Source organism: Numenius arquata, chromosome 5, assembly GCF_964106895.1.
Source record: "Numenius arquata chromosome 5, bNumArq3.hap1.1, whole genome shotgun sequence".
NCBI classification, from domain to species: Eukaryota; Metazoa; Chordata; class Aves; order Charadriiformes; family Scolopacidae; genus Numenius; species Numenius arquata.
Window position 1 is genome coordinate 64,731,178 of NC_133580.1, and position 17,848 is coordinate 64,749,025.

The 17,848-nt window shown below is 46.0% G+C and overlaps 1 protein-coding gene across 1 annotated transcript; it reads left to right on the forward strand.

Moving 5' to 3' along the window:
• Positions 1 to 16,305: 16,305 nt before the first annotated feature.
• SOD3 (superoxide dismutase 3) lies at positions 16,306 to 17,848 on the forward strand. Its single transcript, XM_074148046.1, has 2 exons — positions 16,306 to 16,427; positions 16,931 to 17,848. The coding sequence occupies exon 2, from the start codon at positions 16,947 to 16,949 to the stop codon at positions 17,670 to 17,672; it is 726 nt and encodes a 241-aa protein (XP_074004147.1). The 5' UTR covers positions 16,306 to 16,427; positions 16,931 to 16,946; the 3' UTR covers positions 17,673 to 17,848.

Below are 17,848 nucleotides of genomic sequence, written 5' to 3' on the forward strand. Positions count from 1 at the left end.
GATCACTGCAATTTTTCTGGTTTTAGAAGTTAGTGAGCTAAATTTGAGGGGACAAATTCTTGCCTGTGCCCATCCAGGAGAGATCCACCGCAAAGAAATCTCCACTGGTTGCTTTGAAGGCCACTTACGCTTCTTCCAAGGCTTGTGGTTACCTGGTGCGAAGCGGCTGCCGCAAAGCATGGGCTGATTCTGGCCCCTTAGATTAGAATAACATCTTTAATTATTGCCACGAAAGAAAAAGCATGGTTTAAAAATCCATTTGATGTTTAAATGTCTTTTTTGTAGTCCTTCCCGTTTAGACAAGTGACACGGATTGGATGGCACGCATTATTTTGGGGGATATGAAATTGTGTGGGAGAATTGGTTTTTGAACTTTTTGAGGCGCGGGTAGCGAGACTGATGGAGCCCATTCAGACCGGTCCTGTGCCACGGCCTCTCTTTGCTGCTTCAGTAACCTTCATCCTCCCTGCACGAGGTGGTCTATACTACTAAGGCCATAGCACTTTGAAAATAAAGCCCGCAAAGAACCTACCTACATCTTTAAGCGTCATTCAATACATTATAAAGTGTGGTCTTTAATGACTTTTGGAAAAGGAAAAAAAAAAAAAACAAAAAAAAAAAGAATGGAAATTAAGAAAAGAAAAAAAATATCAAAGCCAGCACGTGTTTTTAGTCCTCGTTACTAGAACTTCATAGAATCATAGAATCATCTAGGTTGGAAGAGACCCTTGGGATCATCGAGTCCAACCATCTACCCTACATTACAAAGTTCTCCCCTACACCATATCCCCCAACACCACATCTAAACAGCTCTTAAACACATCCAGGGATGGTGACTCCACCACCTCCCTGGGCAGCCTGTTCCAATGCCCGACCACTCTTTCTGTGAAAAATTCTTTCCTAATGTTCAGTCTAAACCTACCCTGCTGGAGCTTGAAGCCATTCCCTCTCGTTCTGTCATTAATTACCTGTGCGAAGAGACCAGCACCAACCTCTCTACAGTGTCCTTTCAAGTAGTTGTAGAGAGTGATGAGGTCTCCCCTCAGCCTCCTCTTCCTCATACTAAACAGTCCCAGCTCCTTCAACTGCTCTTCATAAGATTTATTCTCCAGGCCCTTCACCAGCTTCGTTGCCCTCCTCTGCACTCGCTCCAGCACCTCGATATCTCTCTTGGATTGAGGTGCCCAAAACTGGACACAATACTCCAGGTGTGGCCTCACCAGTGCTGAGTACAGGGGGACAATCACCTTCCTATAAATATTGTGGGGATAAATGAAACGAAAGTCACTGAAATCAACATCAAGGCCTGTCATGGATAGATATTTACATTGTTTTCCTCTTACCACCCTTTCCTCTCTTGGAAAGTGTCTTTCTCAAATATGAAGGACTACTGGAAACCGAAAGATACGACCTGTGGGATGTTTCCACGTGGTCAGGAGTTTCAAGCAGTGTCGTGGTTTTGGCCGGGACAAGCAGATACACCTTGAAAAAAGGAAGCGGAGCGGATTCCTTAGCCCAGCCAGCATCCATCTCTGTCGGACAAGAACCTCAGCTTTCCGTGGCATTCCTGCATGATAAAAGGGGAGCAGACATGAAGGGGCATAAGACTCACAAAGGCTGAGCTTGCTTTACCTGAGGTTTCCCCCAAAGCATCTTTCCTCACAAGGCACCAGTTTCCCGCCCGTAGCGGAGAGGATGGCGAACGGGAGAGACGTGGCTGGGTTTCCAGCTGATTTCCTCACATCCCATATGTTTCTCGGCAAGAGGGAAGAACCGGCTCATTATTCAGAAAATTGAAAGACGCCCAGATTCATCAGTCAGTTCTTCACGAAAGGCTTTATCATCTGTGCTGCGAAGGGAGCTCGGCTCTGGCCTGAGGCTTCTGTTTCTTTCAGGGGGGTTGTTCTCTCATCCTCTCTTTAACCCCTTTAAATTCAAATGAGTGAGTCCAGTCAGCTTGATAACAATAAGGGCAATAAGGGCAACGAGGATGATTCAAGGATTGGAGCATCTCCCGTATGAGGAAAGGCTGAGAGAGCTGGGACTCTTTGGCCTGGAGAAGAGAAGGCTGAGGGGAGACCTTATCAATGCTTATAAGTATCTGAAGGGTGGGTTGAAGGAGGAGGGAGCCAGACTCTTTTCAGTGGTTGCCAGTGAGAGGACGAGGGGCAACGGGCACAAGCTGGAACATAGGAGGTTCCACTCAAATATGAGAAGGAACTTCTTCACGGTGAGGGTGCCAGAGCCCTGGACCAGGCTGCCCAGGGAGGGTGTGGAGTCCCCTTCTCTGGAGATTTTCAAGACCCGCCTGGATGCCGTCCTGAGTAACATGCTCTGACATGCTCTGGGCAATCCTGCTTCGGCAGGGGAGCTGGACTAGATGATCTCTATGGTCCCTTCCAACTCTAAAAAATTCAGTGAAATTCAGTGAAAAAAGATAATGGATCTACACCTAGGAGAGGACTCTGAAATTTACCTTTTGCGTGACCTCTTGTCCCATACCCTTATGAATGCTGAGAAACACCGGTGTGAATCTACGCGGCTAAGATGCGGGCTCGGGGAGTGAAAGCCAGGTTCCCACTCGGTAGGTAAATACTCACCGAGGCTTATTTCAAACTAAAGGTGTAGCTGAAATACCTCAAGCGATCCAAAATCATTGGGTTTATGCAAAAAAAAAAGCTGAAAATGGAGCTGGGCTTTTGAAGTCCATCACAGATGTACAGGCTACGGCATGAAATTCTGCCTGCCACAATTATTTTCTCTTTGTCTCCAAACCATTTCTTCTTGGAAACGACACGTGTAAAGGTGCATATCTAGTTATTTAAGAACAGACACATCCTATATTATAGCGATTTGTTGTTCTTCAGCAGAATTTTTGTTAACGATGAGAGTGAGGCATTTTTCCGTGCTTCACATTCTCAGAATCCCAGAGGGCTTTCAACGTCCTACCATCGCACCAGAGACACTGACCTTGCTCTCACTAAAATAAGAGAACTTTCCCCATTGTCCTCACGGATAGGAAAACTGGCATTTTGCTTGATGATATTCAACTCGTACACAGCCCTGGCTATTCTAATTTTTTAATTTCTTCTATTTATTTGCAGGGAAAGTAATACCATTGGGGGACAGAGATTTTCCATGGTTTTAGTGAAATGCCATGGAGCCTTTAACTTCCACCTGGACAGCCACCAGAGACAAACAGAAAGGACCTTGGGTTTAATGTCTCATCTAAAGGATATTATAATGTGTTGGCCTCATTATTCACAGCAGAAAAGGCCTTTGTCATGGTCAGATGGCTTTAATGTGTTTCGTATGCTACATAAATTCAAACTTGATGGCTCATTTATTTGTTGGATTGCAGCGTTATTCAACCTAAATGAAGCCTCGGTATTTACTAATAATTTGGGCTCTGGCTGTTGTTTACTTAAGCAAGCAGCATCCACTCTCTCCTCTGTCGTCTGTGGTGAGTTTGGACTCTACTAATTCAAAGAATATTAGAGAGGGGGCCAAAAAAATTGCAGATAAAATAGCTTTAAATTTGCGGGCGATTCTTTGTCCAAGCCTCGAAAGATTAGTATTCCAATATTGCAATTTCTGACATCAATTTTCTCAGGGTCAGAACCAACTCCTCAGACTTCATCCAAGCCTCAAAGTACCCCCGTGAGGAAGTGAGTCATCGTTATGGACATTTTGAAGAAGGGCAAATTGGAGGTAAGAGGAGGTGAGACGGCTTATTCTATGTCAAGAGAAAGGCATTGACTCAAATGCATCCGGAATCCAAATCTGCCTTTTAATCTCAGGACCCTATTTCCTGTTGTGATGTGACAGTGTTCTTTGATGAAGCTTCACGCGGCGGTTATCAAAGGATGTGGTCACACCGCACCAGAAGCATCCAGAACACAGAGATTCTCTTCTGTTGCCTGAAAAATGAGGCTATATGGCTACAATGAGGAACTTCGTAACTACGCAATTAGGTATGATGTGCATCCTCTGTTCTACCTTATAGAGAGACTTAATTTTTGATGTGATTTTTTTTTAAAAAAAATCCAAATTTCATCGTGGAATTCTAGCTGAACTCTCCCAAAGCTAACTTTAAAACCCCCACCCAGTTGGATATTGTGAGAGCAATCTTGAAATTAAAAATTATCCATTCAATCTAAAGAATATTTTGATTTAATATTACTGTGCCTACTATACTGTACCTAATTATTACTGTGCCACTTTAGATCTAGTCAGAAACATGAGTAAGTATCCATAACCAAGGCAGAAACATAGAACTGGGTTTTAATAAACTGAATAACCAGAAGAACTCCAACTGATGAATAGATTCAGAGTGGAGTAGGATCTGTATGACTAATTCACAGCTAGGAAATACATAAATGTAGTATGAATACCAAACGTTCATTTATGCCACTAATTACACTTTAAAATTATATACATGGACCCAAATTTTTTTCCCCTTTCCCTGTGGATACAAGTGGGGAATAACTTTAAAACTTAGGAAAAAAAAAAAATCATGGTTCTGGCAGTGAACATGGGCATCCTTGGGCCAGTTCTCCCAGTCAGGTTTCTAGTATGAAACAGCTGCTGCTTGCTGGATCTCCAGCCAGTTAATAATTTGCCACTCTACCAAATAACTTTTCAAGTGATTTATTAAGCGATTAGGAGTCTGCTCAGACAAATCAAGTGGACTTTATTATCAGAGCAGCGGTAATTCAGCCCTGCAGCAGAAGGAAAGGTGTACCTGAGAGCACAAAGCACAGTCCTTATTCAATACCTTTCACTTTCCTCTTGGAATTGCAAACCACATTAGCTGTGACTTACAAATCTGTTTTCTCTTTTCCCTTCCAGCACGGGGCCATGACAGCATCCAGCCTGGCAAGTGTACTGGGTCTGACTGGGAGGGAGAAGAGAAGGCTCCGGGGAGACCTTAGAGACCCTTCCAGTCCCTAAAGGGGCTACAGGAGAGATAGGGAGGGACTCTTGATCAGGGAGGGGAGCCATAGGACGAGGGGTAACAGTTCTAAACTGAAAGAGGGGAGATTTAGACTAAATATTAGGAGGAAATTCTTTGCTGTGAGGGTGGTGAGACACTGGAACAGGTTGCCCAGAGAAGCTGTGGCTGCCCCATCCCTGGAGGTGTTCAAGGCCAGGCTGGATGGGGCTTTGATCAACCTGGTCTAGTGGGAGGTGTCCCTGCCCATGGCAGGGGGGTTGGAACTGGATGATCTTTGAGGTCCCTTCCAACTCTAACCATTCTGTGATTCTATGATCACAAATGTGACCTATCCTCGGTGTAGTCAGAGAACTTTGCTAAGGTGCAGCTCCGTATCTGCTTCAGGACGAGATGTTTCATAACAAGCACAGCAGAGCTTCCAGGGCAATGACTCAGGCACACGCCTGTTAACAAAATTTGGTAATCCTCTAATAAAAACAGCCAATCTGTATCTGGCTTCTACCACCTACTACATAACCTTATAATCCTCGGGTTTAATAACATCTGCAGGTTTGGGGAATAAAGCCTTGCGAGTGACAAAACAGATGACAACTCATGGGAGGAAACCTGGAGGCTGGAAATGGAAGTTTTGTAACAACATAAAAAAACAAAGAAAATGGATTTTTCTCATTGTTTTTCCCTGCATCTATTAGAACAATTTCTGAAGCATTCGAAGGATCCCTTTCCCTTCAGGAAGGCCACAGTAAATATTTCTGTGGTTTTATTATTTTTTTTTTTAGGCATCCTAATGCTGAGGGTGGGAACAACAACCAATCCAAGCATTTCTCCGCGTGCCTTGGAAAACAGCTGGTTATCCTATTTAACTGGAACCGAAAGACTCTACATTCATAAAAACGCCCCAGCAGGAGCCTTATTTTGTACAAATGTGTACTAACTTCATGGGGGAAATCCGCACCGGCACACCTCATTATATCTAATGGAATACTATTAAGAACTCCATGCCCTGTGAGTTGAAAACCTTTCTGTAGGCAGGTGGCATTCTCAGTCTTGATTATTAATGCACACACCAGCACTGGTAAAAACATGGTCCCTTCACGTGTTTTTGCCTCCTCTCTATCCTCTGGTTTTTCTGGAGCCAAACACCCGGCTTAAGAGATGCTCGAATCCTTTGTGCTGCTGGGTCGGAACTAATGGGATTCACCTGGTCTGAAATCAGAACCCGCAGAACCACGCTGCATCTCTGCGGAGATGCTAAAACCTGACACCTTCTGCATGGTTAAAAGGGGAAAAAAAACAAAACAACCACCAAAAAAAAAGGAAGCAAATTCAAATATAAACAGCACTAAGGGTGCCTTCAGATAGAAACGACTACTCCTACTTGCTCTCCCAGTGTGCCCAGGTGGCCAAGAAGGCCAACAGCATCCTGGCCTGTATCAGGAACAGCGTGGTGAGCAGGACTCGGGAGGTGATCGTCCCCCTTTACTGGGCACCGGTGAGGTCCCACCTCGAGTGCTGGGTCCAGTTTTGGGCCCCTCACCACAAAAAAAGACATCGAGGTACTGGAGCGGGTCCAGAGAAGGGCAACGGAGCTGGTGAGGGGTCTGGAGAACAAGTCTTATGAGGAGAGGCTGAGGGAGCTGGGGGTGTCCAGCCTGGAGAAAAGGAGGCTGAGGGGAGACCTTCTCGCTCTCTACAACTCCCTGAAAGGAAGGTGTAGAGAGGTGGGGGTTGGTCTCTTCTCCCAAGTCACAGGCGACAGGACAAGAGGAAATGGCCTCAAGTTGCACCAGGGGAGGTTCAGATCGGATATTAGGAAAAATTTTGACACGGAAAGGGTTATCAAGCCTTGGAATGGGCTGCCCAGGGAAGTGGTTGAGGCACCATCCCTGGAGGTATTCAAAAGATGGGTTGACATAGTGCTTAGAGACATGGTTTAGTGATGGGTTTTATCAGAGTTAGGTTGATGGTTGGACTAGATGATCTGAAAGGTCCCTTCCAACCTCGACAATTCTATGATTCAACGATTCCCTCAGAATGGCACCTGACTTTTATTATTTACTTAGTTTGGAATTAATCTTCCCAGGGGCGGAATTCAGGTGAAAACATGGGCAGAAACTTCAGAGCGTGCAAAATATTTATGTTGAAATTCTTAAAAGGTGAGTCATTTAGAAATTAAAGGGTTTTCATTTGATTTCCCTAGAAATGGTTCACCCATACTGTGGCCCGTTTGACAGTTCAAGAAAACAATCTTAATGACTTACACGAAAACGTCAAAATGATTTTAAACAAGGTAAAAAGACTCTTGTGTTCCTAATCCCTGAGCATCTGATCTCCAAACCCATTCTCCACGGGGGAACTTAAATACCTGCACAGGCTTACAAACGCCGCGTGAAACTAAGAGACGTTAAGGTCAGCCGAGGGGCTGGGACCCGCGAAATTTCAGATGGTAAACAGGATTTAGGATCCCGTGTTTTCACTGAGACAACAAAAGTGGATATAATTAACACAGAGTGTTAAACCTCATTAGTCTCCCAGGGTTTCAGTTATGCTTACAAAAATCAGCCCACTAGAAGGAATACGGCTAAAAAGGTGGGGGGCCACTTTACAATGAAAACAATTTTTACTCTACAAAAAATGCATGTTTTTTTTTTTTCCCCCTGCTGATCTGAAAGATACAAATACAATGTTTTTTACCACAAAGTGCTCTAAAAAGTGCTCAGACATTCAGGCCCTGAGCTATTCGGCACAATTTTCAAAGGAAATGGGTATCCAACAGTAAGCTATACTTTTTTTTTTTTAAAATAGTAGCATAGCACAACATCTGGGGTGAAATACCTGCTTTGGGAAAGCCTCCAGGAATCCAACCTGCTCTCCTGCACCGTTCGAGGATGAGGAACCTCCTCAGGAGCCTCCCAGATGCTGCTGAGCCTTGACTACAGCAAAAGCAGTTGTGTTCTTAGTAGAGCTGGAGCTGCTTTTGACTATCAAAGGCAGGTGGACTTTTGTCTTCATAAACACGATTGCTCTCAGCTTCTGCTGACCTCTCGCTTGCTCTTGTGCAAAGCAGAGCCTTTGGTGCCTGCAAGAATTTAAGTGCTAACAGGAGGCTTCTTGTCTCCTGTTGGGCATGGGAGTAACCAAGATCTTCACAGAATGATATGGGGTTGGAAGGGACCTCTTGCAGATCATCTAGTCCAACCCCCTGTCAGAGAGCCGTCACCCAGAGCAGGTTGCACAGGATGGCATCCAGGTGTGTTTTGAATGTCTCCAGAGATGGAGACTCCACCACCTCTCTGGGCAGCCTCTTCCAGGGCTCTGCCACCCTCAAAGTAGGGAAGTTCCTCCTCACGTTTAGATGGAACTTCCTATGTTCAAGTTTGTGCCCGTTACCTCTTGTCCTGTCACTGGACTTCCCTGTCCTTCTTGAACTGGGGAGCCCAGAACTGGACACAGGACTCCAGATGGGGCCTCACCAGGGCAGAGCAGAGGGGGAGGATGACCTACCTCGACCTGCTGGCCACGCTCTTCTTAATGCACCCCAGGATGCCATTGGCCTTCTTGGCCACAAGGGCACATTGCTGGCTCATGGTCATCCTGTTGTCCACCAGGACTCCGAGGCCTTTTTCCTCAGAGCTGCCCTCCATCACGTCAGCCCCCAACCTTTTCTGGTGCAGGGGGTTATTCCTCCCCAGGTGCAGCACCCTGCACTTGCCCTTGTTGAACTTCATTAGGTTTCTCTCCATCCAACTCTCCATAGCTGATGTAACATTAAAATACAACAGGTCCCATCGACTCTCTTGGCAGAAGGGAGATACAGCAGTGTGGGGATGGGCACGTAAAAGGTGGCTTTTCATTAGTTTTTGGATGCCTAAGGTTTCAGACAGCACTTCGCATCAGGCAGCACTTCAAAGACACTTCTCTTCCAAGGGAATAATGGTGATGTGGGTACACTGAGATCGGGCCAGTAAACTATTTTGGTTCCTATGAAGTCTGAGGTTTCAGGGAGAGTAGGTCAGGCTCGTTTCAGGAGTCACGGCCACAGAAAAACCACTAAAAGAGGCAAACTTTTGCATTCGCCCGAAAGCCAGAAAGGGAAATAAATAAAATATATCAGGAACTTTTAATTTTTTTTTCAGATGGTAACAAGTCTTGCATATAGAGGAGTAGTAGATGTTTATCTTAACTTTACTAAGTGTCCTAACTACTCTCTCACATGAAATTCTTACAAGCTGGGGGCAGGGGGGAACGGTCTTGATCACACTCCTGGTTTCCAGGTTCCACACTGGTTTCCAGACTGGGTGCAGATTTCCCATCAGCTGTGTACAGAGCTGATGGGAAATCTGCACCCAGTCTGGAAACCAGTCCCTTCCCAACGGGGAGGAGAGCCTGCCTCGGGTGCCGACGTTTGTCTCCGATTTGGTATTATCCAGCCCTTCTGTTAACGACTTGGGATGACGGAACAAAAAGCAAACTGATTAAATTCACAGCTGATACCAAGCTGGAAGGGCTGTAAATACACCGTGGGGAAGGATGAGGATTCAAAATGTTCGTGACAAGCTGGAGGAACAATAAGGGGTGGGGGAAATAAATAAATAAAAAAAATTTAAAAAAAAAAAAGGAGGGAACTCGATTAAGACAAAGGTAAAATCCCATACTCGACAGGAACGGCCAAGGAAAGAAATATAAAATGGAAACAATTGCCGAGACAGCGGTTCCGCAGGAAAGGATCAGGCAAACATCCCGTTATGATACAGGGAGTAATAGGGTTGGCAAGACAAGTCCATGACCATCGGCTGATGTGCTGAGATGTTTGTGCACTTCTTTTCCAGAGAGAGGTGCCCTGTCCATAAGAAAAGGCCACCTACTCAGCACAGGAGCCTACAAAATTTAGGAGAAAAGCTGGAAAGAACTGGGACTGTTTAGCTTAAGGGCTATCGGTACAGAGCTGAACTCCCAGGTTTGCTTTGCTGCGAAGAAGTGAATGATGTGTCCCCCATACCTGTAATAGTTTAGACAACGGGTCTAATCTGCAGCAAGAACCAGGCCAGAGAGCAGAAAAACCTAGAAGTGAAAGGGTAGTGGTTGATTGTTCCTTAATGATGAGTTTTAAAAACAGGATAGATAAGCTTAAGTCATGATTTCCATTGGTGTGGTTGGGTACAGCGTCCAGTTCTGGGCTCCCCAGTTCAAAAAGGACAGGGAACTGCTGGAGAGGGTACAGCAGAGGGCTACAAAGATGATGAGGGACCTGGAGCATCTCTCTTACAATGAAAGGCTGAGGGACTTTGGTCCTTTTAGTCTGGAGAAGAGAAGACTGAGGGGGGATCTGATCAACGCCTATAAATACTTAAAGGGTGGGTGTCAGGAGGATGGGGCCAGTCTTTTTTCAGTGGTGCCCAGTGACAGGACAAGAGGGAATGGGCACAAACTTGAACATAAAAGTTCCACAGGTGGTTGAGGCACGTTGAGGCACCATCCCTGGAGGCATTCAAAAGACGGGCTGATATAGCGCTTAGAGACATGGGTTAGTAATGGGGGGTGTGTGTGGTGTTTGTTTTTTTTTTAATCAGGGTTAGGTTGATGGTTGGACTGGATGATCTTAAAGGTCCCCTCCAACCTGGGCAATTCTATGATTCTATGAAATCTATGATTCTATGAAACAGCAAACCCCTCTTCAGATTCAAGCTATGCAGTAGAAAGGATAAAAATCTAATAAAGGGTCAGGGAATTACTGCAAACACAAATAATAACCTAAAATATGTGATAGATGGGTTCCATCCCTACTTTTTACATTACATATTTATATTTTGTATCCACACAGGAAGATGAAATTCTGTTAAATTAGGCTGACAGACCTAGATTGAGTTTCTGAATGCAGCTTTTTAAAAAAAGCTTACTTACACTTCATCTCTCCCTCACTCTGATAAAATGATTTCTTCTCAAGCTATTAAGAGGAAGAATTTCAAGAATTTTTCAAATTGGCTGATGGTAGAGTCGTTTGACAGTTGCATGATCTTCTATTTTCAAGAGAAATTATTCCCCAGAGAGAACAGTGTTGTTTCCCTTTGGTATATTTATTTAACTTGATTTTTTTTGTTTACGGGTAGTGCCCTGAAAAGTTGGAAAAGCATATAGCTCTTTTGCAAGAATATTATAAATGGATGCTTATCTCAGGCACTAAATATTTTTATTTCTTTAAATAGAAACACCAAGACAAGGAACAGGAGTAAAAGAGTTAGCCTCCACCAGCGACAGATTTTCTGTTTGCTACAGCAAGATTTTGCATTTTCTTTTCTTTTTTTTTTTTTTTTCCCCTTATAGCAATTGTAAACGAGTTCCTCTGCTGGGATTTCTTCAGGAGGAGGCGCTGCTTGTTGTCCAGGGCCAGCCCCGTGCTTCTCACCTGGGCTAAACCTGCTCGGCCTGGGAGGAAGCCCCTCTCTGGGGAGCACCGGGGCTCCACCAGAGATGGATGGGCAGAATTTCTGCTTTCTAAATCACAGAATCATAGAACTGCCTAGATTGGAAGGGACCTTTCAGATCATCTAGTCCAACCATGAAGCTAACACTGACAAAAACCAGCACTAAACCATGTCACTAAGCACTACGTCATCCCGTCTTTTGAATACCTCCAGGGGTGGTGCCTCAACCACTTCCCTGGGCAGCCCATTCCAAGGCTTAATAACCCTTTCAGTGAAGAAGTTTTTCCTAATATCCAATCTGAACCTCCCCTGGTGCAACTTGAGGCCATTTCCTCTTGTCCTATCGCCTGTGACTTGGGAGAAGAGACCGACCCCCCCTCTCTACACCTTCCTTTCAGGGAGTTGTAGAGAGCAATAAGGTCTCCCCTCAGCCTCCTTTTCTCCAGGCTGAATAACCCCAGCTCCCTCAGCCTCTCCTCACAAGACTTGTTCTCCAGACCCCTCACCAGCTCCGTTGCCCTTCTGTGGCCCCACTCCAGCCCCTCAATGTCTTTTTTTGTGGTGAGGGGCCCAAAACTGGACCCAGCACTCGAGGTGGGGCCTCACCAGTGCCCAGTACAGGGGGATGATCACCTCCCGAGTCCTACTCACCACGCTGTTCCTGATACAGAATGGTTTGCGTTGGAAGGGAGCTTAAAGATTATCTAGTTCCAACCCCGTGCCATGGGCAGGGACACCTCCCACCAGACCAGGTTGCTCAAAGCCCCATCCAGCCTGGCCTTGAACACCTCCAGGGACGGGGCAGCCACAGCTTCTCTGGCCACATCCTGCCTGACCCAGCAGCGCTGCTCATAGCTCTTACAGATGAAAATCAGGCAATTTCTTTGCTGAACACATACTACACCGTACCAAAATCAACGTGAGGAAGGACGTTTTGGTGCCCTGCAATCTCTACACAGCAAGCAGGTAAGTCCCACACACTGAGATATGCCCCTGCTGCTGCCCTGGTGGCCCACCAGCATTAGTAACTGGCTTCCAGGCTGGGACCATGGCTCAGAAATGGCAGAAAGCGCCCTGAACTGGAGGAGATTAGTTTCCCAAGGATCTTGACTGCTTCCCCACTCTTTTAGTGGCTCTAGCCTCAGCCAGACGTGGAGAAAAGCAATCAGCTCCATCACCTGCTGCAGAAGATGTAAAACCTGCATTCTCTGGATGTCATTTTTATGGAGAATCATTCTACTGTAAAATCACCGCGAGCAGATCCAACTGCTGGAGACACAAAACAAGGCTACTGCTTGCGACAAAAGGATGCTCTCCAATGCAGTGCTGCTTCATCATGTTTAACTCTGCACTGGACAAATCAAATGATGTGAAATTGAACACCAGGGAGACGCAACAGGACAGTGTCACCACAAAACAAACCCACTGACTAACCGACACTGAAGGCCATAGCATGGATTGAGACCTTGTGAGTAGAGCCGTGTATAAAGCCCATTGCAAAGCCATGTCTGGTTTTTCTATGCGGTCTAGAGAGCCTTGCAGAAGTCATTTTGATGACTCCGTCTTGTATGCATAGCCCAGGAAACTCTGGGACACTGCATGAAATTCAGGATAGAATGGATCCTGTACAGCTGGGACAAAAGCAGAGGTCTATTTTTTAAACAGGGGTTGTAACACAAGTACAACGAAGGGCCATGAAGATGCCCAGAGGGCTGGAGCACCTCTCCTATGAGGACAGGCTGAGAGAGTTGGGGTTGTTCAGCCTGGAGAAGAGAAGGCTCCAGGGAGACCTTAGGTACAGGAAGGGGCTATAAAGGGGGCTACAGGAGAGATGGGGAGGGACTCTCTATCAGGAGTGGAGCCATAGGACAAGGGGTAACAGTTCTAAACTGAAAGAGGGGAGATTTAGACTAAATATTAGGAGGAAATTCTTTCCTGTGAGGGTGGTGAAGCACTGGAACAGGCTGCCCAGAGAAGCTGTAGCTGCCCCATCCCTGGAGGTGTTCAAGGCCAGGCTGGATGGGGCTTTGAGCAACCTGGTCTAGTGGGAGGTGTCCCTGCCCATGGCAGGGGGGTTGGAACTCGATGATCTTTAAGGTCCCTTCCAACCCAAACCTGTCTACGATTCTATGATTCTACAAGCATGTGGTCAGGTAACTGTAAGCTTTCCTCTGATTAACCGCTGTCAGCTTTAAAGGCCATTAGCCCATTATTTGGCCCCTCTTTTTAACCAGAAAGCAGAAACACAGGCAGTAGGTAACAACAGACTTTAATGATACACCTGGTTAGTACTTAGCGACCCCGACTGAATGCCAAATCACCCTGGCAATTGCATTTCTTGTCGTTATCAGCCCTTCTCCTTTTTAAAATACATCTTTCTGACAGCAGCCCACAGCTAGTATTTCCTTTTGGTTCTCTGAAGTGCAGAGCGCTACAAATACATCATTTAGCTTTTTGCTGCAGTCCTTTCTGTCCCTTTGATCACCTCCTTTACACCCTTCTGCATTCCTGCTCCCTTCCCGCATGTGCAGTACATCAAAAAAAGAGCTTTGCAGCAAGTACCTTGGGCTTTTCAGGGGTAGAATCCCAGGTGGTGTAAAACAGCACAAACGCCACTGAAGTCAGCAGCATTATTGTATTCAAACCAGCTAAAATTCTGACCCTAGTTCCTATTTCTAAATGCCTTAGAAAGCTTTAAAATTCTATTCTTGGAGCGCTGACTGCTGGCTTGGAAATTTCCTTGCAGAAGTGTTAAACTCAATCGCAGTCTGTTACTTTGAGACTCAAGGAGTAGACCATGAACGATGATCCTTTCTTCCTTCCACTCATCCTGTCCCCTTAAAAAATGGTTTATGATGCTAAGAAAGAGTTTTTCTCATAGTAGCTGGACTGGACAGTTGCTTCTTGCATTTTACAAGCTTAAACCATCCCCTCCTTTGCATTTGGCTAGCTGTTAGCTGAACATTTTTGGCATACGTTTATAAAACATAAAGAATGACATTTTATGTTATGTAAACATTTTATATAAAAAGACATTTTACTTGTTTCAAATGCTTTAAAACCGAGCAATTTTGTAGTACTACCATGTCGCAAGGATGGATTTCCCCAGCTCAGAGGCTGCCAGTAACTGCACTTGGGAAAAGGCAGCAAAGGAGGTAGCGTTAGGCTTGGGGTGACGGGCAATGCTGGCTCTGGGTCTTGGAGCTCAGCTTCCACCAAACACTGCATGGCTCCCACAAGCACAACAATCATAGAATCATTGAATCATAGAATTGTCTAGGTTAGAAGGGACCTTCAAGATCATCTAGGCCAACCATCAACCTAACTCTGATAAAAACCCATCAATAAACCATGTCACAAAGCACTATGTCAATCCGTCTTTTAAATACCTCTAGGGATGGTGCCTCAGCCACTTCCCTGGGCAGCCCATTCCAAGGCTTAATAACTCTTTCAGCGTGGAAATTTTTTCCTAATATCCGATCTGAACCTCCCCTGGTGCAACTTGAGGCCATTTCCTCTTGTCCTATCGCCTGTGACTGGGGAGAAGAGACCGACCCCCACCTCTCTACACCCTCCTTTCAGGCAGTTGTAGAGAGCGAGGAGGTCTCCCCTCAGCCTCCTTTTCTCCAGGCTGAACAACCCCAAACAACCCCGACAACTCATCAATACCCTAAAGAAAAAGATATACTAGTTGTCCTGTTTCATAGATTAGGAACTGAAGCCCAGGGCTAAAGTAACACCTTCAATATCCCAAGCAGAAGTTAGCTCTGTATTTCCAGTCCCTGGCTAACGGTCCAAATCGTGGACACCCCCCCTTTAGCTCTAATCTCCTTCATACAGAATGAAAAGGTAAATAAATCAGCTCTCAGATAAGTGAGTATCTCAGATCTGATGTAGAATATGATAGCAGTAAGATGAACACACACAATTTTACCATTCCAGAAGCTGACAGTCACATTCCTTACCCAGCTGGCAGTAGACATGAACTGGGAAAAAGGATTTTCTCTGCAATTTTCTTGCGTTGAGAATTGTTCCCGAGTAATAAGAGCTACTCTCCTCTCTCTCCGCAGAAACCTCAGCCTGTTAAATTGCTCTTGTGAAGGCTGAATCCACATTTCAGCTCTACAAGAGCGGGAAGCGCTGCGGGCAGGGCAATGCCCCCAAGAGGAGAGCGTTTCTCAGTTTCCCGGGATGATGAAACGCGTGTGAACTCTCTCTCCCTGCTCCAGACAGCTTCTGGGAAACAATTTCTCTGCATCTCGGTCTGATGTCGCACTGCCTGCACCGTACTGCTTACTGCTCTCTTTGGGAAGGAACCACTGCTGTCTCAAAAAAAAAGAAAAGAAGAAGAAAAAAATGACTTCAGTGGAGGAGGCAAGTTGGGAAGTAAAGCAGCCGACAGCAGCTCTAAGATTTTACAGAGAAGCATCGCTGAAAAATGTACCTCAACATCTGACAGCTTGAATTGTGCCCTTCAGGTTTTTTAAAACCAGAGAAACTTTGGTCTAGGTCCATGTTTATGTTACGGTGGCGTTGCTCAAGGTACCACTTTCAATTTTTGGTTAATAAAGAAGTAAAAATGCAAACCAGCCCCATGACAACCAGCCCGTGAGTGAGCGAACTGCCCAGCTGCGCCTTAACAAACCTCCTTCCTTTCCCCTCACTGCACGTTGAAGGTCGCTTGTTTTAGATAAGCACATTAAGTCATCAAAAGGAAGATTAATTTAAAAGCTTGTTAACTTTCCCCCCCCCCCTCCCTTTTTTCTGGAATGTCCATGAGGACCGAGAGCCAGACTAATAAAAGTAACCGAGAAAGGACAAAATGCTCACCCTGCCCAAAATGAAAACGCCTAAAACTTTTTCTCCCCTCCCACGGTTCTCCCGGTGACGCCTCCCCCCAGCCAGCATTACCTAACTTTTACACAAACACGCGCTTCCCATAAGCATCAGCCTCAAACTGCTCCGGCTTTCTGCCCCCCGTCGCATCTCGGGGTCGGGGAGCAGAGGCACAGAGCTACCGCCGAGGGACCCGCCAGCAGCGCCGCAAGGTAACCAGCTTCTTGGATTTCTACTTTTCCTTTGTAAATGCCTGACTAGCAGTTAAGTAGATGGACCAAAAGGAAAAAAAAAAAAAAAAAAAAAAAGCGCCTCCTGGCAAAACTCTCTTGCTGGAATTTGTAGCAGGAGAAAAGTCTCGACACAAACTCAAAACCAGATTAAATAACGCTTTGGCTTGCTCGGTTCCTGCGGGGAAAAAGAGGCAGTTTTTTAAGATCCAGTGTGAAATCTAAAAATCGCTACGATTTCTTTTAGTCACGGGTGTGTTGTGTCAGTTGTATGTGCTTAAACACGCTTATGCCTCCTGATTTAGTTTCAGTTCATCACATCGGACAGATTTAGAAAGCAGCAATCCACCGGGACCACGCTCCCGCTGTTTTGCTCGGCCCCGCCACGGGCTGCCTGCCTTTCTCTCCACTCACATCGCTGCAAAAAAAAAAAACCAAAACCACCCCCTTAATTCTTCGCCGCTTCTTCGTACCTTTTTTTGCAGGCTCCGAATTGCCAAGATGCTCCTGCTGCTTTCCCTGGTCACCGGGCTTGCCCTCTCTGCCTCCGCTGTCACGACAGACAAAGAAACCCCTCCAGGCCAAGAGTCATTTCACGACATCCAGAAAAAAGTCACCGACCTCTGGCAGAATCTGCTCTACCCGGTAACGCCTGGTAACGGCACCGACGGGATGATTTACGCCACTTGTGAAATGAAGCCCAGCTCCAAAATAGATGCCGACAAGCCACAAGTGACCGGACAAGTCTTATTCAGACAGCATTACTCACAGGGAAGATTAGAAGCCGTTTTTTACCTGGATGGGTTTCCGTTGGATAATAATCAGTCTGGCAGAGCAATACACATCCACGAGCTCGGGGACCTCAGCAGCGGCTGCGATGCTACAGGAGGACACTACAACCCCTTCAGCGTCAACCACCCCCGTCACCCAGGGGATTTCGGCAACTTTTTCCCTAAAGAAGGCAAAATCAGAAAATACAAAACGAATCTCTCTGCCACTATGTTTGGTCCGTACTCCATCATGGGCAGATCCGTTGTCATCCACGAGCAGGAAGATGACATGGGCAAGGGCAACAATAAGGCTAGCCTGGAAAATGGAAACGCCGGGAAACGCCTGGCTTGCTGCGTGATCGGGATATGCAGCAAGAACCTGTGGGAAGAGAAACTGCCCGAGGTTACGGACAAGAAGAAGAGAGGCCTCAGCAAACGAACACAGAACCAGACTTAAACGAAGACCAACAAGCCGGCTCCAGCCCGGGCAGCACGAAGAACCTTTAGGCTGTGCCACCGAGGCACACGGGGAAGGGATTCCCCGTTGCCACTCGCTTGCTCCTCTAAGAAACGCCTAGCGCTGTGTAGAGCCCTCCTGTCTGTAAAGCCCAGCAATAAAACCAGCATCAACTC

What these genes read in the sequence shown, in the direction of transcription:
- SOD3 (XM_074148046.1), top strand. Translation starts at nt 16,947, where the DNA reads ATGCTCCTGCTGCTTTCCCTGGTCACCGGGCTTGCCCTCTCTGCCTCC.